Source organism: Bombina bombina, chromosome 2, assembly GCF_027579735.1.
Source record: "Bombina bombina isolate aBomBom1 chromosome 2, aBomBom1.pri, whole genome shotgun sequence".
Lineage (NCBI taxonomy): Eukaryota > Metazoa > Chordata > Amphibia > Anura > Bombinatoridae > Bombina > Bombina bombina.
In genome coordinates this window covers 34,424,481-34,440,532 of record NC_069500.1, presented here as the reverse complement: position 1 = coordinate 34,440,532, position 16,052 = coordinate 34,424,481, and the positions used below count along the sequence as shown (strand labels likewise).

General features: G+C 39.8%; 1 protein-coding gene across 4 annotated transcripts in view; it reads left to right on the top strand.

Annotated features, from left to right (window-relative positions):
* Positions 1 to 11,446, top strand: part of LOC128648390 (mitochondrial amidoxime-reducing component 1) — a 30,081-nt gene extending 18,635 nt beyond the window's left edge. For all 4 annotated transcript variants that reach the window (XM_053701007.1, XM_053701005.1, XM_053701004.1 and 1 more), the window contains exon 2: positions 8,416 to 11,446. In XM_053701007.1, coding sequence (XP_053556982.1) covers positions 8,478 to 9,509 — 1,032 coding nt within the window. In that variant the 5' untranslated portion in view covers positions 8,416 to 8,477 and the 3' untranslated portion in view covers positions 9,510 to 11,446. The remainder of the gene's footprint in view (positions 1 to 8,415) is intronic.
* The last annotated feature ends 4,606 nt before the right edge of the window (positions 11,447 to 16,052 follow it).

Genomic DNA, 16,052 nt, shown 5'->3' with positions numbered 1-16,052 from the left:
GAATAACAAGAGAACAAAGCAAATTTGATAATAGAAGAAAATTGTAAACTTTTTTTTAAATTGTATTCTCTATCTGAATCATGAAAGAAAATCTTTAGGTTTCATGTCCCTTTAAAGATGACATCAGATGGATATGAATGTTAAATGATGGTTAATGTCATTTGCTGAGTGTTTTCTTTAACTTGTTAACGTGCTGGCGTATTGGTATATTGTGCTGTAAGTAATCATACAGTTATAAGGTGAAACCTCAGTGTGTGATTTCTCCTGCGGCTCTGGCGTGAGGAAGTCTGTGTTTAAAATGGATGCAGAAGCAGTAGCACTGTGACGCGTATTTGCATACTCTTACTTACATCCCCTGCTCTAACACTAATAGCTGCGGTTTCCTCTGGAAATATCAACTCACTTGTTTAAATGTGCAGATGTGCTTTACAACAATCTATATTGTGTCATAAGAATTGGTAAGAAAGAAATATTATTTTACAAAATGATTTATATTCTACAGTTTTTGGAAGGATTTAGTGACAGCTGTCATGGGAGAGGTTGTTGGATTCCTAGGGCCTTATGACACTATTATACCTAGGGTTCCCATCTCCAGTATTTTCAGCTTGGTGTCCAGAAAAAAGAAACAAACTAAAAAAACATAAAAATAAATAAAACCTACCTAATTGGCACTAATTTAAGGTCTGATGTAGTCAAATAAAGTACAGTACATAGGCTGTGGGGCTACAAGATCTGATGTGAGCTTATACAATTACACTAATACCCCTCTGATACCATCACACTAACGCCCCTCTCCCCTCTGATACCATCACACTAACACCCCTCCCCCCCTCTGATACCATCACACTAATGCCCCTCCCCCCTCTGATACCATCACACTAATGCCCCTCCCCCCTCTGATACCATCACACTAATGCCCCTCCCCCTCTGATACCATCACACTAATGCCCCTCCCCCCTCTGATACCATCACACTTACGCACCTCACCCCTCTGATACCAACACACAGGGCCACCATCAGGGGGTGAAAGGGGTGACTCCTGTCAGGGGCCCTAGGGCCAGGGGGCTCCATGAGGCAAGATCAACTATTTAAAAAAAAAAAATTGGCAGCCACCAGCCACAGCAGAGTGCTATTGAGCGTGGGAAATTTTATTACAAGGAGAAAAGCATTAGCGAGGATTTCTGAGTGTGCACTAAACCACTTTGCACAGTGTGAGACAGACTTGGCACTTCAGTTTTTACACTGTGTGTCTGAGTCAGACGGCCAATCACTTTCATTTGCAGAGAAGGTAGGACTTACTTAGTAAATGTTTTTTATTTCTTTGTGCAATTTCGGATTGTATCTTTAGTGTGGTCCATAAAAACACATTTTTTTTTAGAAATATGCAGCAGTGTATTTATGATTATTTGACAATGCTGTAGAAATTCTATATTTAAAGCCATGCAGAAATGTTTCCTCCTAAATACACAAATGGTAGGTGCCCTTTTTGCAGATGAGTTTTTTTTATTTATTTATATATATATATATATATATATATATATATCTATATATATATATATCATTCCAGTTTACTTCCCCTTTATGCAAGGACTTTCCAGATGGAAGGAGGCATTTTGTCTAAGATTTTTACATCTGCATAACATGTTATACTCTCAGACTAAGATTGCTCAGTGTTTGAAATGAGACAGGTTAACTTAACACTGTTCAGTTTACACTACAACTGACTTCATTTTGAAATAAATACCAACAAGCCTAAATCCTGCATTTAACCAGATCTAATGGTATGAGTACCACAGCTTATGGTTCCACCAAGACCATATAGAGTACAGCATTTTCAAAATCCATAAGTACAGCTGACAGATGGGAACATTTGTACACCATATTTGAAGTGGTGCTCTTGGTTGGGGAAAACAAACATATGTCAACCTTTCAAAAGTACTTTTCTTCATCTAGCCATCTACCGAGATCATTAATGTACAGTTTTGAATTCACAGAAATATTTTTTTTTTGCACATTTACAAATATGATTCTTTAAAAAGTGATCTCTTAATGTCTGCATTTTTTTTTATCATGCATGTCACACACTGTTGATTTAGGGGATGCAATGTACAGACATTTTACCTCCCATGAGTTTTTCTGTGGGTGTCTGTGTTTATGTCTTTGTGCTTTTATTTGTGTCTCTATGAGTGTGTATGTATTTTTTCTGTGGGTCTCTCTCTGAGGGTGGGTGTGTATGTCTTTGTGCATTTTCTGTGGATGTCTGTGAGGGTGTGTGCGTATGTCTTTGTGCTTTTTCTATGGGTGTCTCTGTGAGGGTGTGTGTGTATGTATGTCTGTGTATTTTCTCTGGATGTCTCTGTGAGAGTGTGTGCGTATGTCTGTGTGTTTTCTGTGGGTGTCTCTGTGAGGGTGTGTGTATGTCTTTGTGTGTTTTATGTGGTTGTGTGTGTGTCTTTGTGTGTTTTCTGAGGCTGTCTCTGGCTGTGTTTCCTTGGGTGTATGTGCAAGTTTGTGTTTGAGTTTGTGTGTGTGTCCATTGTCTTTTTCTTTTTAGGACATTTTGACCTTACTACTGATTATTCACATCTTTCTACAGACTTTGAGACTAAGGAGACCTTTCTGGAAGTCACCAATCCACCATTTAACCTTTAAATTATTGTTTAGGCAGTTCAGGGTCCTTCCTTTCAGCCACTGCATGCTGTTGTCATCTTCCTTGACAAAAAGATAATCAGAACTCCATATTTTGGTTTGTAAATCTCCATTTTTGACAAAACTGTAGTCTACCTCATTACTTGTCAGGTCAATGTAAACAAGTGCTGAGTGTCTGTTTTGGTGTCTGTGTCTGAGTATGTTTGTGTGTTTCTTTGCGTGTCTGCTAGAGTGTCTTTATGTGAATCCTTATGTGTGAGTGTGTGTTTCAGTGTATGAGTATTTCTGTGTTTGTGTGCTACACCTTTAAAACATTTCCAAGTTTGACTACACTTAAGAATAAAGTGCATATACGTTTTAGTCACTTGGTCAAAAATTGCACGTCAAGGGGGGGGTGGGGGCTGATCAATGGTTAAGTCAGGGGACCCATAATTTGTAGTGGAGGCCCTGCCAACACACACACCTCACCCCTCTGATACCATCACACTAACGCACCTCATTCCTCTGACACCATCACACTAATGCATCTCAATTCTGTGATACCATCACACCCCTCTGATACCATAACACTAACGCCGCTCTTATACCATCACACTAATGCATCTCAATTCTGTGATACCATCACACCCCTCTGATACCATCACACTTAACGCCCCTCTTATACCATCACACTAATGCACCTCACCCCTCTGGTATCATAACTAGGGATGGGCGAATGTGCAAATTTTCGAATGTAGAACGAATGTTATTACCGAAATTCGAATTCTAAATTCGAATGTCGATAAGAACGAATATTCTTAAAAATTCGAAAATCGAATGTTATTTACAGTTTTCGAATGTCACTTTCGAATTCGAATGTTTATAATTATATCGAATGTCTACATTCGAAATTCGAATTTTTCGAATTCGAATATAAATTCGAATTTTTCGAATTCGAATATAAATTCGAATTTTTCGAATTCGAATATAAATTCGAATTTTTCGAATTCGAATATAAATTCGAATTTTTCGAATTCGAATATAAATTCGAATTTTTCGAATTCGAATATAAATTCGAATTTTTCGAATTCGAATATTGCATAATTCGAATATTACATTTAAAAGCATTAGAAATACTATTACAATCTAAATTCGAATACATAAACTCTTTTGATTTATCATTAAACATCCATGTTTTTCTAGTTTTTCACTGTAAAATATCTGTATTGTTCTGCCTATGCTAAGTGTTTTCAGTTGACTTTTTGATGGAGATATAAGCACTGATTTACAATAAAGACCACACTTTGTCAGTAATTTTTTGACTGTGCTATTGCTTAGTGGTGCGGGTAATTCCTGGTTCAGCTAACCTTGATTGTGCATGCAGATGCTGTTCTATTACATAATGATGTTAGTGTGATATACTGGTCTTCTGATGGTGCGGTCACTTTAGGTCTGCCTGGTCTTGCTTTGATTTAAAATGCTTTGGTTTAGACAATCTCTCCAGTGTATATTGTATTGCCTCCTTAGAAAAATTCAATTTAGCTACAATATAGTGCTGAGAAGAATTTCAGCCCTCACTTGGCCTTGAATTGCTTCACTAAGCTCTTTTGATTACAAAATGTATTTCAACTAATGTCCTCCTTTAAAGGCCCTAAGGAGTATTTTCAGGAGCAGTATTAGACCATAGACTGACATAATTTATATGAGTTGTTAATATTTAAGACATATACATTTCATGTGCTAGGAAGTTACTTTTTGAATGAAATTGTGTGTGAAGAGGACAGTCATATAAATGGCAATATTACATGAAAATAATTTCTCACTGTTAAATATATTTATGATAGATTGGTATCAACTAATTACAATAAGTTGCTAATTTTTAATAACTGATCAAATACAACCAGTTGGTAATGGTGAATTCAGATGAGTGGACCCTTAGTTTAAATATAATGTTACCCAATAATAGGGTTCATGGAGACAAACCAACAGTCAGAAATCCTTCATTTGTATGGGGTGCTCTTAAAGCCTTTACACAAGAGTTACTAATAAAGGAAGCTAGTATTAAAACGAAAAGCTCACAGCTATTGATAGATAGCCTTAAGAAAGATATCAGACAATTACATGCCGAACATTGTTCCACAAATAATCCTGCACTTTTGCAAACACTTAACTCCAAAAGGGAAACCTTAAATAATCTTCTATGTTTAGAAGCTACTAGATCTTTAAAACTCATAGATACACAATATTTAATTTATGCTAACAAGCCTGATAAAATGCTGGCTAATAGATTAAAGGATCTAACCAGACTAACAACCGTTCCACAGCTACAAAAACCTAACAGAACCATTACTAACCCCCCACAGAATATTGCAGATACATTTGCTACTTACTACCAATCTGTTTATGCCCTTCCCCGATAGCACACAACACACATTTAACACTCAGGACTTTATTCAAGCTTGTAGTCTACCTAAATTAGACTCTGATGACTTAACCAGCTTGAATTCACCTATTACTCTACAGAAGGTAAGGCAAATTATACGAAACTTGAAGCTTAGCAAGGATCCAGGCCCTGATGGATACTCTAGCATATTTTATAAACAGTTTCTTGAAGAATTAGACCCTCTACTACTTACCACATTCAATCAGGTTAGAAGGAGGAAATATCCCTAAAGCATTTTTAATGGCCCGTATTTCGGTGATCCCAAAGCCAGGTAAAAATAAGCATCACTGCAAGAATTATAGGCCAATATCCCTGATAAATCAGGATATCAAGATCTTTTCCAAAATTCTAGCATCCAGACTAAACAATCTAATGCCGAAGCTCATCCACCCAGATCAAGTATGATTTATACTTAATAGGGAAGCCCCAGACAATGTTAGAAAAGTGATAGACTTATTGGATTGTTCAGTGGTTAATAAGGTGCCTTCTCTGTTTCTTTCTCTGGATGCAGAGAAGGCATTTGACCGTATCTATTGGGACTACTTAGATTCAGTGCTGGAGACAATGGGCATCACAGGCAATTTTAAGACTGCAATATCCTCTATTTACTCTCAACCGACTGCTTTTGTTAAAAAAGCAGGGTATAAATCAAAGCCTATAAATATTTTGTCCCCACTGCTTTTTGCACTATGCATTGAGCCTTTGGTAGCTCATATTCGCCAGAATAAAGATATTGCGGGGATTAATGTGAACTCCGATGAATATAAAATTAGTCTGTTCGCGGATGATATCATTCTATCCATAAGTAAAGCCATGATTTCCCTACCCCTGATCTATTCTACCATTGACAAGTTTACTAGAATATCAGGTTACAAGATTAAAGGGATACTGAACCCAATTTTTTTCTTTCGTGATTCAGATAGAGCATGCAATTTTAAGCAACTTTCTAATTTACAACTATTATCAATTTTTCTTCATTCTCTTGATATCTTTATTTGAAAAAGAAGGCATTTATTTAGAACTCTGGACAGCACTTTCTCAATGGTGGATGAATTTATCCACCAATCAGCAAGGACAACCCAGGTTGTTCACCAAAAATGGGCCGGCATCTAAACTTACATTCTTGCATTTTAAATAAAGATACCAAGAGTATGAAGAAAATTTGATAATAGGAGTAAATTAGAAAGTTGCTTAAAATTTCATGCTCTATCTGAATGCAGAAAGAAAAAATGTGGCTTCAGTGTCCCTTTAACAATGATAAGTGTGAAGCCATTAGCATTAATTTGCCACAACATACTAAGAAATTAATTGAGATTAATTTCAATTTTGCCTGGGTGGACGAGGGGATGCGCTATCTTGGAATTTCTCTCTCAAACAAAATAGTCTCACTATATCACCTCAATTACCGACCCTTGTTTTCTCAGATAAAAGGTTTAATCCAGAGATGGGAGAAACAGAACATCTCACTATATGGTAGTTTAACTGCAGTCAAAATGACTATACTCTCTAAACTGTTATATTTATTCAGATCCCTTCCGATCTCAGTACCAGTGACAATCCTAAAACGTCTCCAAAAAGATATCATCTCTTTTATATGGCAGGGGAAGAAACCTAGGACTAATAGACACACTTTATGTTCCAACAAAAGGGGGGGGGGTGGTATGGGACTCCCCAGATTTACTAGCTTATTATTATGCAGCAAGGATGGCCCAAATGACTTTATGGCATAATAAAACAGATTATATCCAATGGGTTCAATTAGAAGCTGACATGATACAGGTATACCCAATTTACAAACTATTATGGTCTGATAGACCCATAGTTTGGAGAACTTTCTCCTCTGTTTTCCACACTGTAGCCTTATGGGATTCATTAAACACTAAATTTTAGCTTATTTTCAGAAAAATCTAGGGCGACACCCCTAGTGAGATTCTCCACTAGATTTGACATAGCCCTTCATGACAAAATGGCAATTAGAGAGTTATATCGCATCGCTGACACACTACAGAATCAGAAATTCATAGACTTCAACACATAGGCTGGACTTTGTGTTCAAGACAAACCTAATGGTATCATTACTTGTAACTTAGAGCAGAAATATTAAAGGTAACGACACATACCTTGAACATTTATGCTTAAACTCGAATCGCACACAAGGTATTATATCAAAACTATACTTCATTTTTAATGCTCCATCTGTTGCATCCAAGCTTCCTTTTATGTACAAATGGGAAAGTGATTTTGATTTTTCTTGGACATCTGAGAAATGGTATAATATTCTGAACAGGGGATCTTCTTTTTCAATATGTGCTCACTTAAAAGGGAATTACATGAAAGTAGCATTTAGGTGGTATTTTCACCCCTCCCGTATGCATACCACTGACCCGAATAGAGGGAATTGTTAAAGAGGATGTGCTGAGAGAGGAACATACCCACATATGTGGTGGCACTGTCCACATGTATTCAACATTACTCTTCATACTCTTCATTATTGAGTGAAATTCTTGAGAAAACTATTTCTTTAACCCCTACTCAAGCTCTCCTTCATGACCCATTACCTGGGTTTAACATGAAAACAAATACATTTATATTCCTTGTTTGTACCATTGTTAAATAAACTATTGCCCAATTTTGGAAGTCAGTGGTTCCCACTTTTCAGCTTATCCACAATAAGATAAATCATTACTTTCAATTAAGCAGTACAGCTTCCGATTTATTAGATACTAAAGAACAGTTCATTTCCCTATAGGAACTAGGGTTAGGCGATAATCTAACAATTACTCTCTAAGGACCGCTTCGACTAGGATTGGGTATCCTATATATATCAGCACGAATAAGACGGAATACCCTGGCTTTTGGTTTAGATTTCCTTTCTGGGAAAAGTTATTAGATACTGTATCAATGTTATATTGCTTATTTCTAGGCCCACCAAAACCTTATTGTGCCACATGCTGGCACCGGGTAGACTTTTATACTGAGATTTTATTTATGTATATGAAGGACCATGACCTGGTTCTGTAACATTATATTATTGTAATTCTACTTGTTTTTTTTTTTTTTTTTCTGGAAAATACAATAAAATTATTCAACATAAATGTTACCCAGAGTAAACGGATATCCACAGAACATTTCCCTGCACACTGAGCATTCTATACAAACAATAATACTCGTGTACCTTCACATTTTGGTTTATAATTTCATTGAGTATGATTAATATACTTTTCTGCCTTTTTATTTTTCATTCTTTATAGAATATTGACTATCTCACCTCTAGTGTTTGGTTTTGTATAATTCTTATTGTTTTAGTGTGTATCCATTCATATCTATATTATTTCTTCTTTTAGAGTGCAAGAAGCCTGTTAATTCTCAGAGCAAAGCAGAACTGCATCCTCTTCTGTTACTGACAATGCCTGACTCCATGTTGGGAGCTGCAAGCATCTCAAGAACTCTGCGATCTGCTGTGCAGTCCCTCCCAAGCAATCGTTTGTCGTTGTTTTGTGCCGCTGGCCTGGGCATTACAGCAGCAGCCTCTTTAATATGGTGGTGGCAGAGGAGGTATAAAGTGGAACTGAGGCAGGTGGCAACTGTGTCCCAGCTTCTGATTTACCCTATCAAGTCATGTAAAGCAGTGTCTGTGCAGGAAGCCGAATGTACAATTCTTGGGTTGATAAATGGGAAACTTGGGGACAGGCAATGGTTGGTGGTGACAGAAGAAGGGCAGATGGTAACTGGCAGGCAGGAACCCCGCATCGTCCTCATTTCAGTAAATCCTCGTGGAGAATCTCTTTGCTTAGAGGCTCCAGAGATGGAAAAATTACTTATTCCAATAACACCTCCAAAGAGCAACAAGGTGAGGAACTGCCGGGTGTTTGGGAGTGACATCCAGGGACGAGACTGTGGAGAAGAAGTATCTCATTGGCTGACTTCCTATTTCCAAAGCAGTGAGCCATACCACTTGGTGCACTTTGAGCCAGATGTGATGCAGCCACGCAAGTGTGCTGACATGGAGAAGCCATTTAAAGATACAGATATCATTGCTTATCCTGATGCCAGCCCAGTAATGCTGCTTTCTGAGGCCTCTCTGGTGGACCTCAACAGCCGTCTTTCTAAACCAGTAACCCTTGGGAACTTTAGACCTTGCATTGTGGTTTCAGAGTGTAAGGCTTTTGAAGAGGATGGTTGGGATGATGTCAGAGTGGGCACAATAAGGCTGAGAAGGGTTATGGCATGCGGACGTTGTATCCTCACCACTGTGGACCCAGACACTGGAGTTATGTCCCGCAAGGAACCATTGGATACACTGAGAACCTTCCGGAAGAGTGAAGCAAACCTGAGCCACTTGTATAAAACTGCACCACTATTTGGGCAATACTATGGTGTGGAGCAAACTGGTAAACTGAGAGTAGGAGATCCTGTGTATCATGTGATCAAGCACTGAGGATGCACTAAAGGCATAACCACATTCTCCAGTATGCAAAACATGACAGTCTCACGCTCTAATCATACATACAGCAACCAACAATGTAAAATGTAATTTTCTAATCCAAAAGGTAATTCTGCAGTGTATGAAAAATGAAACCTAAAATACTTTCTGCAGAGCCGACCTAACAGACCCCACTACTGCACAAGAAAGGACTCTATGTAGGACAACACCATATACATGATACCACTCAAGTGTTCATCATATTATATCTTTTGAATTTAGATTGCTGGTGCTTTAAAATGATTTCAATCTATATTTCTATTATTCTTAATGAAATCTGTAAGAATTTACAAAACAAATGTAGGTGATCTAATAGAAAATAATAGTTCCTGTAGTGACCCTTTCCTGAAACTAATACAAGCTGATGCCCTTGTCTGCTGAGAACTGGACACACAAAGAAGATTCTCAACAACCTTTCTCTAAAAGCTATAGAATATTGTTTTCTTACCAAGCACAACCCAGGAACTGTTATAGGAACATATGATGGCTCCGTTGTGATTATACAAACAGAAAGAGACGCAGAAATGAACAACCGCTCAGTGGCTGGTTCTATGGCCCGGTTACCACCTGGGAGTAGCTTCTTTTAGCCCAATTGACCATGCTATTAAAAATGCAATCCTTATAGAAACACCAGAGACATACCCTTAAGGGGTTAAAGGGCATCTGCATATATGCTGTGCATGCCTAGTGTACCAGCAAACACTCAGCGAGTCGGAGATGAACCAGTGTACATCATATAAACCCCCATTGGCTCTTTGAGCAGGGGCAGCGTTTTGCAGAATTGCTTCTCAAGCTCTAATATATATGTCAGTTTTGACTAGTATGTCCCTTTAATTGTGGTGAATTCGGACTAGTAGTAAATGATTGTGTACGCTGCTCTAACCTATCACACAGTTTGTTTGTGACGTTTGCAGCATTGTGAAAAAATAGGTTACAGAATTTGTTTGTGAATGTGAAACAAATACATTTTTTACACACAGGCAAGAGGTGTTTAATGTGCTATTAAGAACTTGCATTATATTTCCTCTTATGCAGATACAAGGAAACTAGATCACTGCGCTAGATATTAGAAACTTGCAAATAAAGCCACAGCTTGTGGGAATCTCCCTATATCCCCATACAAAGAAACGTGAATGCAAATAAAATTAAGTGTGTTGTTATACCTACTGAATTAAAGCTATGGCGCTCAGTACAGAACTAAATAAGTGCAGTATCCGGCTGTCTAGTGTAAAGGATAATACATTTATTATAACAGAGTTAAAAATTATCAGTAAAAGACCCTATACATAAATATTTGGACCTATACACATAGAAATAGAATTAAAATAAAATGTAATAGGTAATGTATACCTTTAAGGCTCCTATACATAGAAATCTCAGACAATATCCAGAACAAACAACAAATAATAATGAAAAATACAACACAAATACAGATATACCCTATTACACTTATTAACATGCATACAATTCATATATGGGAGGAAAAAAGAACATTTTTAAAAGCAACGGTGGGCTGCAGTTAAATACAGGAAATCCGATTGCGGAATAGCCACAGGAGATAGACTTGATCCTGGAATCCTGTAATGAGACACCAAGTATAAAAGTATACAAAATTAAGGTGTTATTAGTTACTTACTCCAGGTGCTTTGTGTCTTCATAGATGTCCCATATGTTGCAAATTTAAAGCCGAGAGTCCGTCGGGGTGTAAGCAGTTATTCAGGAGAGTGCGCCACAATTATTTTTATACTACAGTGTTTATAAATTAGATATCATTCTATATCCATAAACTTTTCCTTCTTGTTCAGATAAATGTTTATTACAGCACATATAATTGCAACCATAAGATATTAGTATATAAGTATTTACAATAAAATGTATATTGATTACTGAAACCTTGTACGTTCACTTATGTATGTTCAATTCCAAATCATCAAATGACACTTTAGAAAAGTCTTCTTTTTTGGTACTGCCCATCATACTAGGGACATAGATTTGGACAGTGGATAAGAGTCAAAAGGCTCATTTTAATTTGGGCATATTGCTTTCTGAAATATAAAATAAATGAATTTGCAGGATAGCCCTATACATATCCCAGACTGAATGCCCTTACAGTCTTTGTCCTTCACAAACTCTGTAGGGAAATTCTTTTTCCTGAATCAAGAGAGGAAATTTCTTATGTATATTACCCATGAACCTACTTCCCTACCTGTCCTTCAATTTGTGTTTTCGTGAGAAAAAAAAAGATATTTTCCTTCCGGTCTCCTTACCCCACTTTCTCCATGGCCACCCAGATGTGTATTTCTTATTTATTTATAGCTGTGTGGTTGCAATGCGGGTGGTACAGGTGACCAGATTTCCTAAACTTCAATGCAGGACACCTTAGACCCAAGTTCAAGACAACTCATAAATGTTGAGGAGGTGTTTAAACATTTTAAACAGTTTTTTTTTTTTTTATGTATACAAGTATGTGAAATAGTTTACCTGCTTCAGCCTCAAACCCATATCACCTGCCTCTGTATGCAGCACATGATGTAACTGTAAGTGCTCCAGCCCTAAACACATATTACCTGCCTCTGTATACAGCACATGCTGTAACTGTAAGTGCTCCTGCCCTAAACACATATCACCTCCGTCTGTATGCAGCACATGCTGTAACTGTAAGTGCTCCAGCCCTAAACACATATCACCTGCCTCTGTATGCAGCACATGCTGTAACTGTAAGTGCTCCAGCCCTAAACACATATCACCTGCCTCTGTATACAGCACATGCTGTAACTGTAAGAGCTCCAGCCCTAAACACATATCACCTGCCTCTGTATGCAGCACATGCTGTAACTGTAAGAGCTCCAGCCCTAAACACATATCACCTGCCTCTGTATGCAGCACATGCTGTAACTGTAAGTGCTCCAGCCCTAAACACATATCACCTGCCTCTGTATGCAGCACATGCTGTAACTGTAAGTGCTCCTGCCCTAAACACATATCACCTGCCTCTGTATGCAGCACATGCTGTAACTGTAAGTGCTCAAGCCCTAAACACATATCACCTGCCTCTGTATGCAGCACATGCTGTAACTGTAAGTGCTCCAGCCCTAAACACATATCACCTGCCTCTGTATGCAGCACATGCTGTAACTGTAAGTTCCCCAGCCCTAAACACATATCACCTACCTCTGTATGCAGCACATGCTGTAACTGTAAGTGCTCCAGCCCTAAACACATATCGCCTGCCTCTGTATGCAGCACATGCTGTAACTGTAAGTGCTCCAGCCATAAACACATATCACCTACCTCTGTATGCAGCACATGATGTAACTGTAAGTGCTCCAGCCATAAACACATATCACCTGCCTCTGTATGCAGCACATGCTGTAACTGTAAGTGTTCGATCCCTAAACACATATCACCTGCCTCTGTATGCAGCACATGCTGTAACTGTAAGTGCTCCAGCCCTAAACACATATCCCCTGCCTCTGTATGCAGAACATGCTGTAGCTGTAAGTGCTCCAGCCCTAAACACATATCACCTGTCTCTGTATACAGCACATGCTGTAACTGTAAGTGCTGCAGCCCTAAACACATATCACCTGCCTCTGTATGCAGCACATGCTGTAACTGTAAGTGCCCCAGTCCTAAACACATATCCCCTGCCTCTGTATGCAGCACATGCTGTAACTGTAAGTGCCCCAGTCCTAAACACATATCACCTGCCTCTGTATGCAGCACATGCTGTAACTGTAAGTGCTCCAGCCCCAAACACATCACCTGCCTCTGTATACAGCACATGCTGTAACTGTAAGTGCTCCAGCCCTAAACACATATCCTCTGCCTCTGTATGCAGCACATGATGTAACTGTAAGTGCTCCAGCCCTAAACACATAACACCTGCCTCTGTATGCAGCACATGCTGTAACTGTAAGTTCCCCAGCCCTAAACACATATCACCTACCTCTGTATGCAGCACATGATGTAACTGTAAGTCCTCCTGCCCTAAACACATATCCCCCGCCTCTGTATGCAGCACATGCTGTAAGTGTAAGTGCTCCAGCCCTAAACACATATCACCTGCCTCTGTATGCAGCCCATGCTGTAACTGTAAGTGCTCCAGCCCTAAACACATATCCCCTGCCTCTGTATGCAGCACATGCTGTAACTGTAAGTGCTCCAGCCCTAAACACATATCACCTGCCTCTGTATGCAGCACATGCTGTAACTGTAAGTGCTCCAGCCCTAAACACATATCACCTGCCTCTGTATGCCAGCCCATGCTGTAACTGTAAGTGCTCCAGCCCTAAACACATATCCCCTGCCTCTGTATGCAGCACATGCTGTAACTGTAAGTGCTCCAGCCCTAAACACATATCACCTGCCTCTGTATGCAGCACATGCTGTAACTGTAAGTGCTCCTGCCCTAAACACATATCACCTGCCTCTGTATGCAGCACATGCTGTAACTGTAAGTGATCCAGCCCTAAACACATATCACCTGCCTCTGTATGCAGCACATGCTGTAACTGTAAGTGATCCAGCCCTAAACACATATCACCTGCCTCTGTATGCAGCACATGCTGTAACTGTAAGTGCTCCTGCCCTAAACACATATCACCTGCCTCTGTATGCAGCACATGCTGTAACTGTAAGTGCTCCTGCCCTAAACACATATCACCTGCCTCTGTATGCAGCACATGATGTAACTGTAAGTGCTCCAGCCCTAAACACATATCACCTGCCTCTGTATGCAGCCGCACATGCTGTAACTGTAAGTGCTCCAGCCCTAAACACATATCCCCTGCCTCTGTATGCAGCACATGCTGTAACTGTAAGTGCTCCAGCCCTAAACACATATCCCCTGCCTCTGTATGCAGCACATGCTGTAACTGTAAGTGCCCCAGTCCTAAACACATATCCCCTGCCTCTGTATGCAGCACATGCTGTAACTGTAAGTGCCCCAGTCCTAAACACATATCACCTGCCTCTGTATGCAGCACATGCTGTAACTGTAAGTGCTCCAGCCCTAAACACAAATCACCTGTCTCTGTATGCAGCACATGCTATAACTGTAAGTGCTGCAGAGCTAAACACATATCACCTGCCTCTGTATGCAGCACATGCTGTAACTGTAAGTGTTCCAGCCCTAAACACATTTCGCCTGCCTCTGTATGCAGCACATGCTGTAACTGTAAGTGCTCCAACCCTAAACACATATCACCTGCCTCTGTATGCAGCACATGCTGTAACTGTAAGTGCTCCTGCCCTAAACACATATCACCTGCCTCTGTATGCAGCACATGCTGTAACTGTAAGTGCTCCTGCCATAAACACATATCCCCTGCCTCTGTATGCAGCACATGCTGTAACTGTAAGTGCTCCAGCCCTAAATATATATCACCTGCCTCTGTATGCAGCACATGCTGTAACTGTAAGTGCTCCAGCCCTAAACACATATCACCTGCCTCTGTATGCAGCACATGATGTAACTGTAAGTGCTCCAGCCCTAAACACATATCACCTGCCTCTGTATGCAGCACATGCTATAACTGTAAGTGCTCCTGCCCTAAACACATATCCCCTGCCTCTGTATCCCAGCACATGCTGTAACTGTAAGTGCTCCAGCCCTAAACACATATCACCTGCCTCTGTATGCAGCACATGCTATAACTGTAAGTGCTCCTGCAATAAACACATATCACCTGCCTCTGTATGCAGCACATGCTGTAACTGTAAGTGCTCCAGCCCTAAACACATATCACCTACCTCTGTATACAGCACATGCTGTAACTGTAAGTGCTCCAGCCTTAAACACATATCACCTGCCTCTGTATGCAGCACATGCTGTAACTGTAAGTGCTCCAGCCCTAAACACATATCACCTGCCTCTGTATGCAGCACATTCTGTAACTGTAAGTGCTCCAGCCCTAAACACATATCACCTGCCTCTGTATGCAGCACATTCTGTAACTGTAAGTGCTCCAGCCCTAAACACATATCCCCTGCCTCTGTATGCAGCACGTGCTGTAACTGTAAGTGCTCCTGCCCTAAACACATATCACCTGCCTCTGTATGCAGCACATGCTATAACTGTAAGTGCTCCTGCAATAAACACATATTACCTGCCTCTGTATCCCAGCACATGCTGTAACTGTAAGTGCTCCAGCCCTAAACACATATCACCTGCCTCTGTATGCAGCACATGCTATAACTGTAAGTGCTCCTGCCCTAAACACATATCACCTACCTCTGTATGCAGCACATGCTGTAACTGTAAGTGCTCCAGCCCTAAACACATATCACCTGCCTCTGTATGCCAGCCCATGCTGTAACTGTAAGTGCTCCAGCCCTAAACACATATCACCTGCCTCTGTATGCAGCACATGCTGTAACTGTAAGTGTTCCAGCCCTAAACACATATCACCTGCCTCTGTATGCAGCACATGCTATAACTGTAAGTGCTCCTGCAATAAACACATATCACCTGCCTCTGTATGCAGCACATGCTGT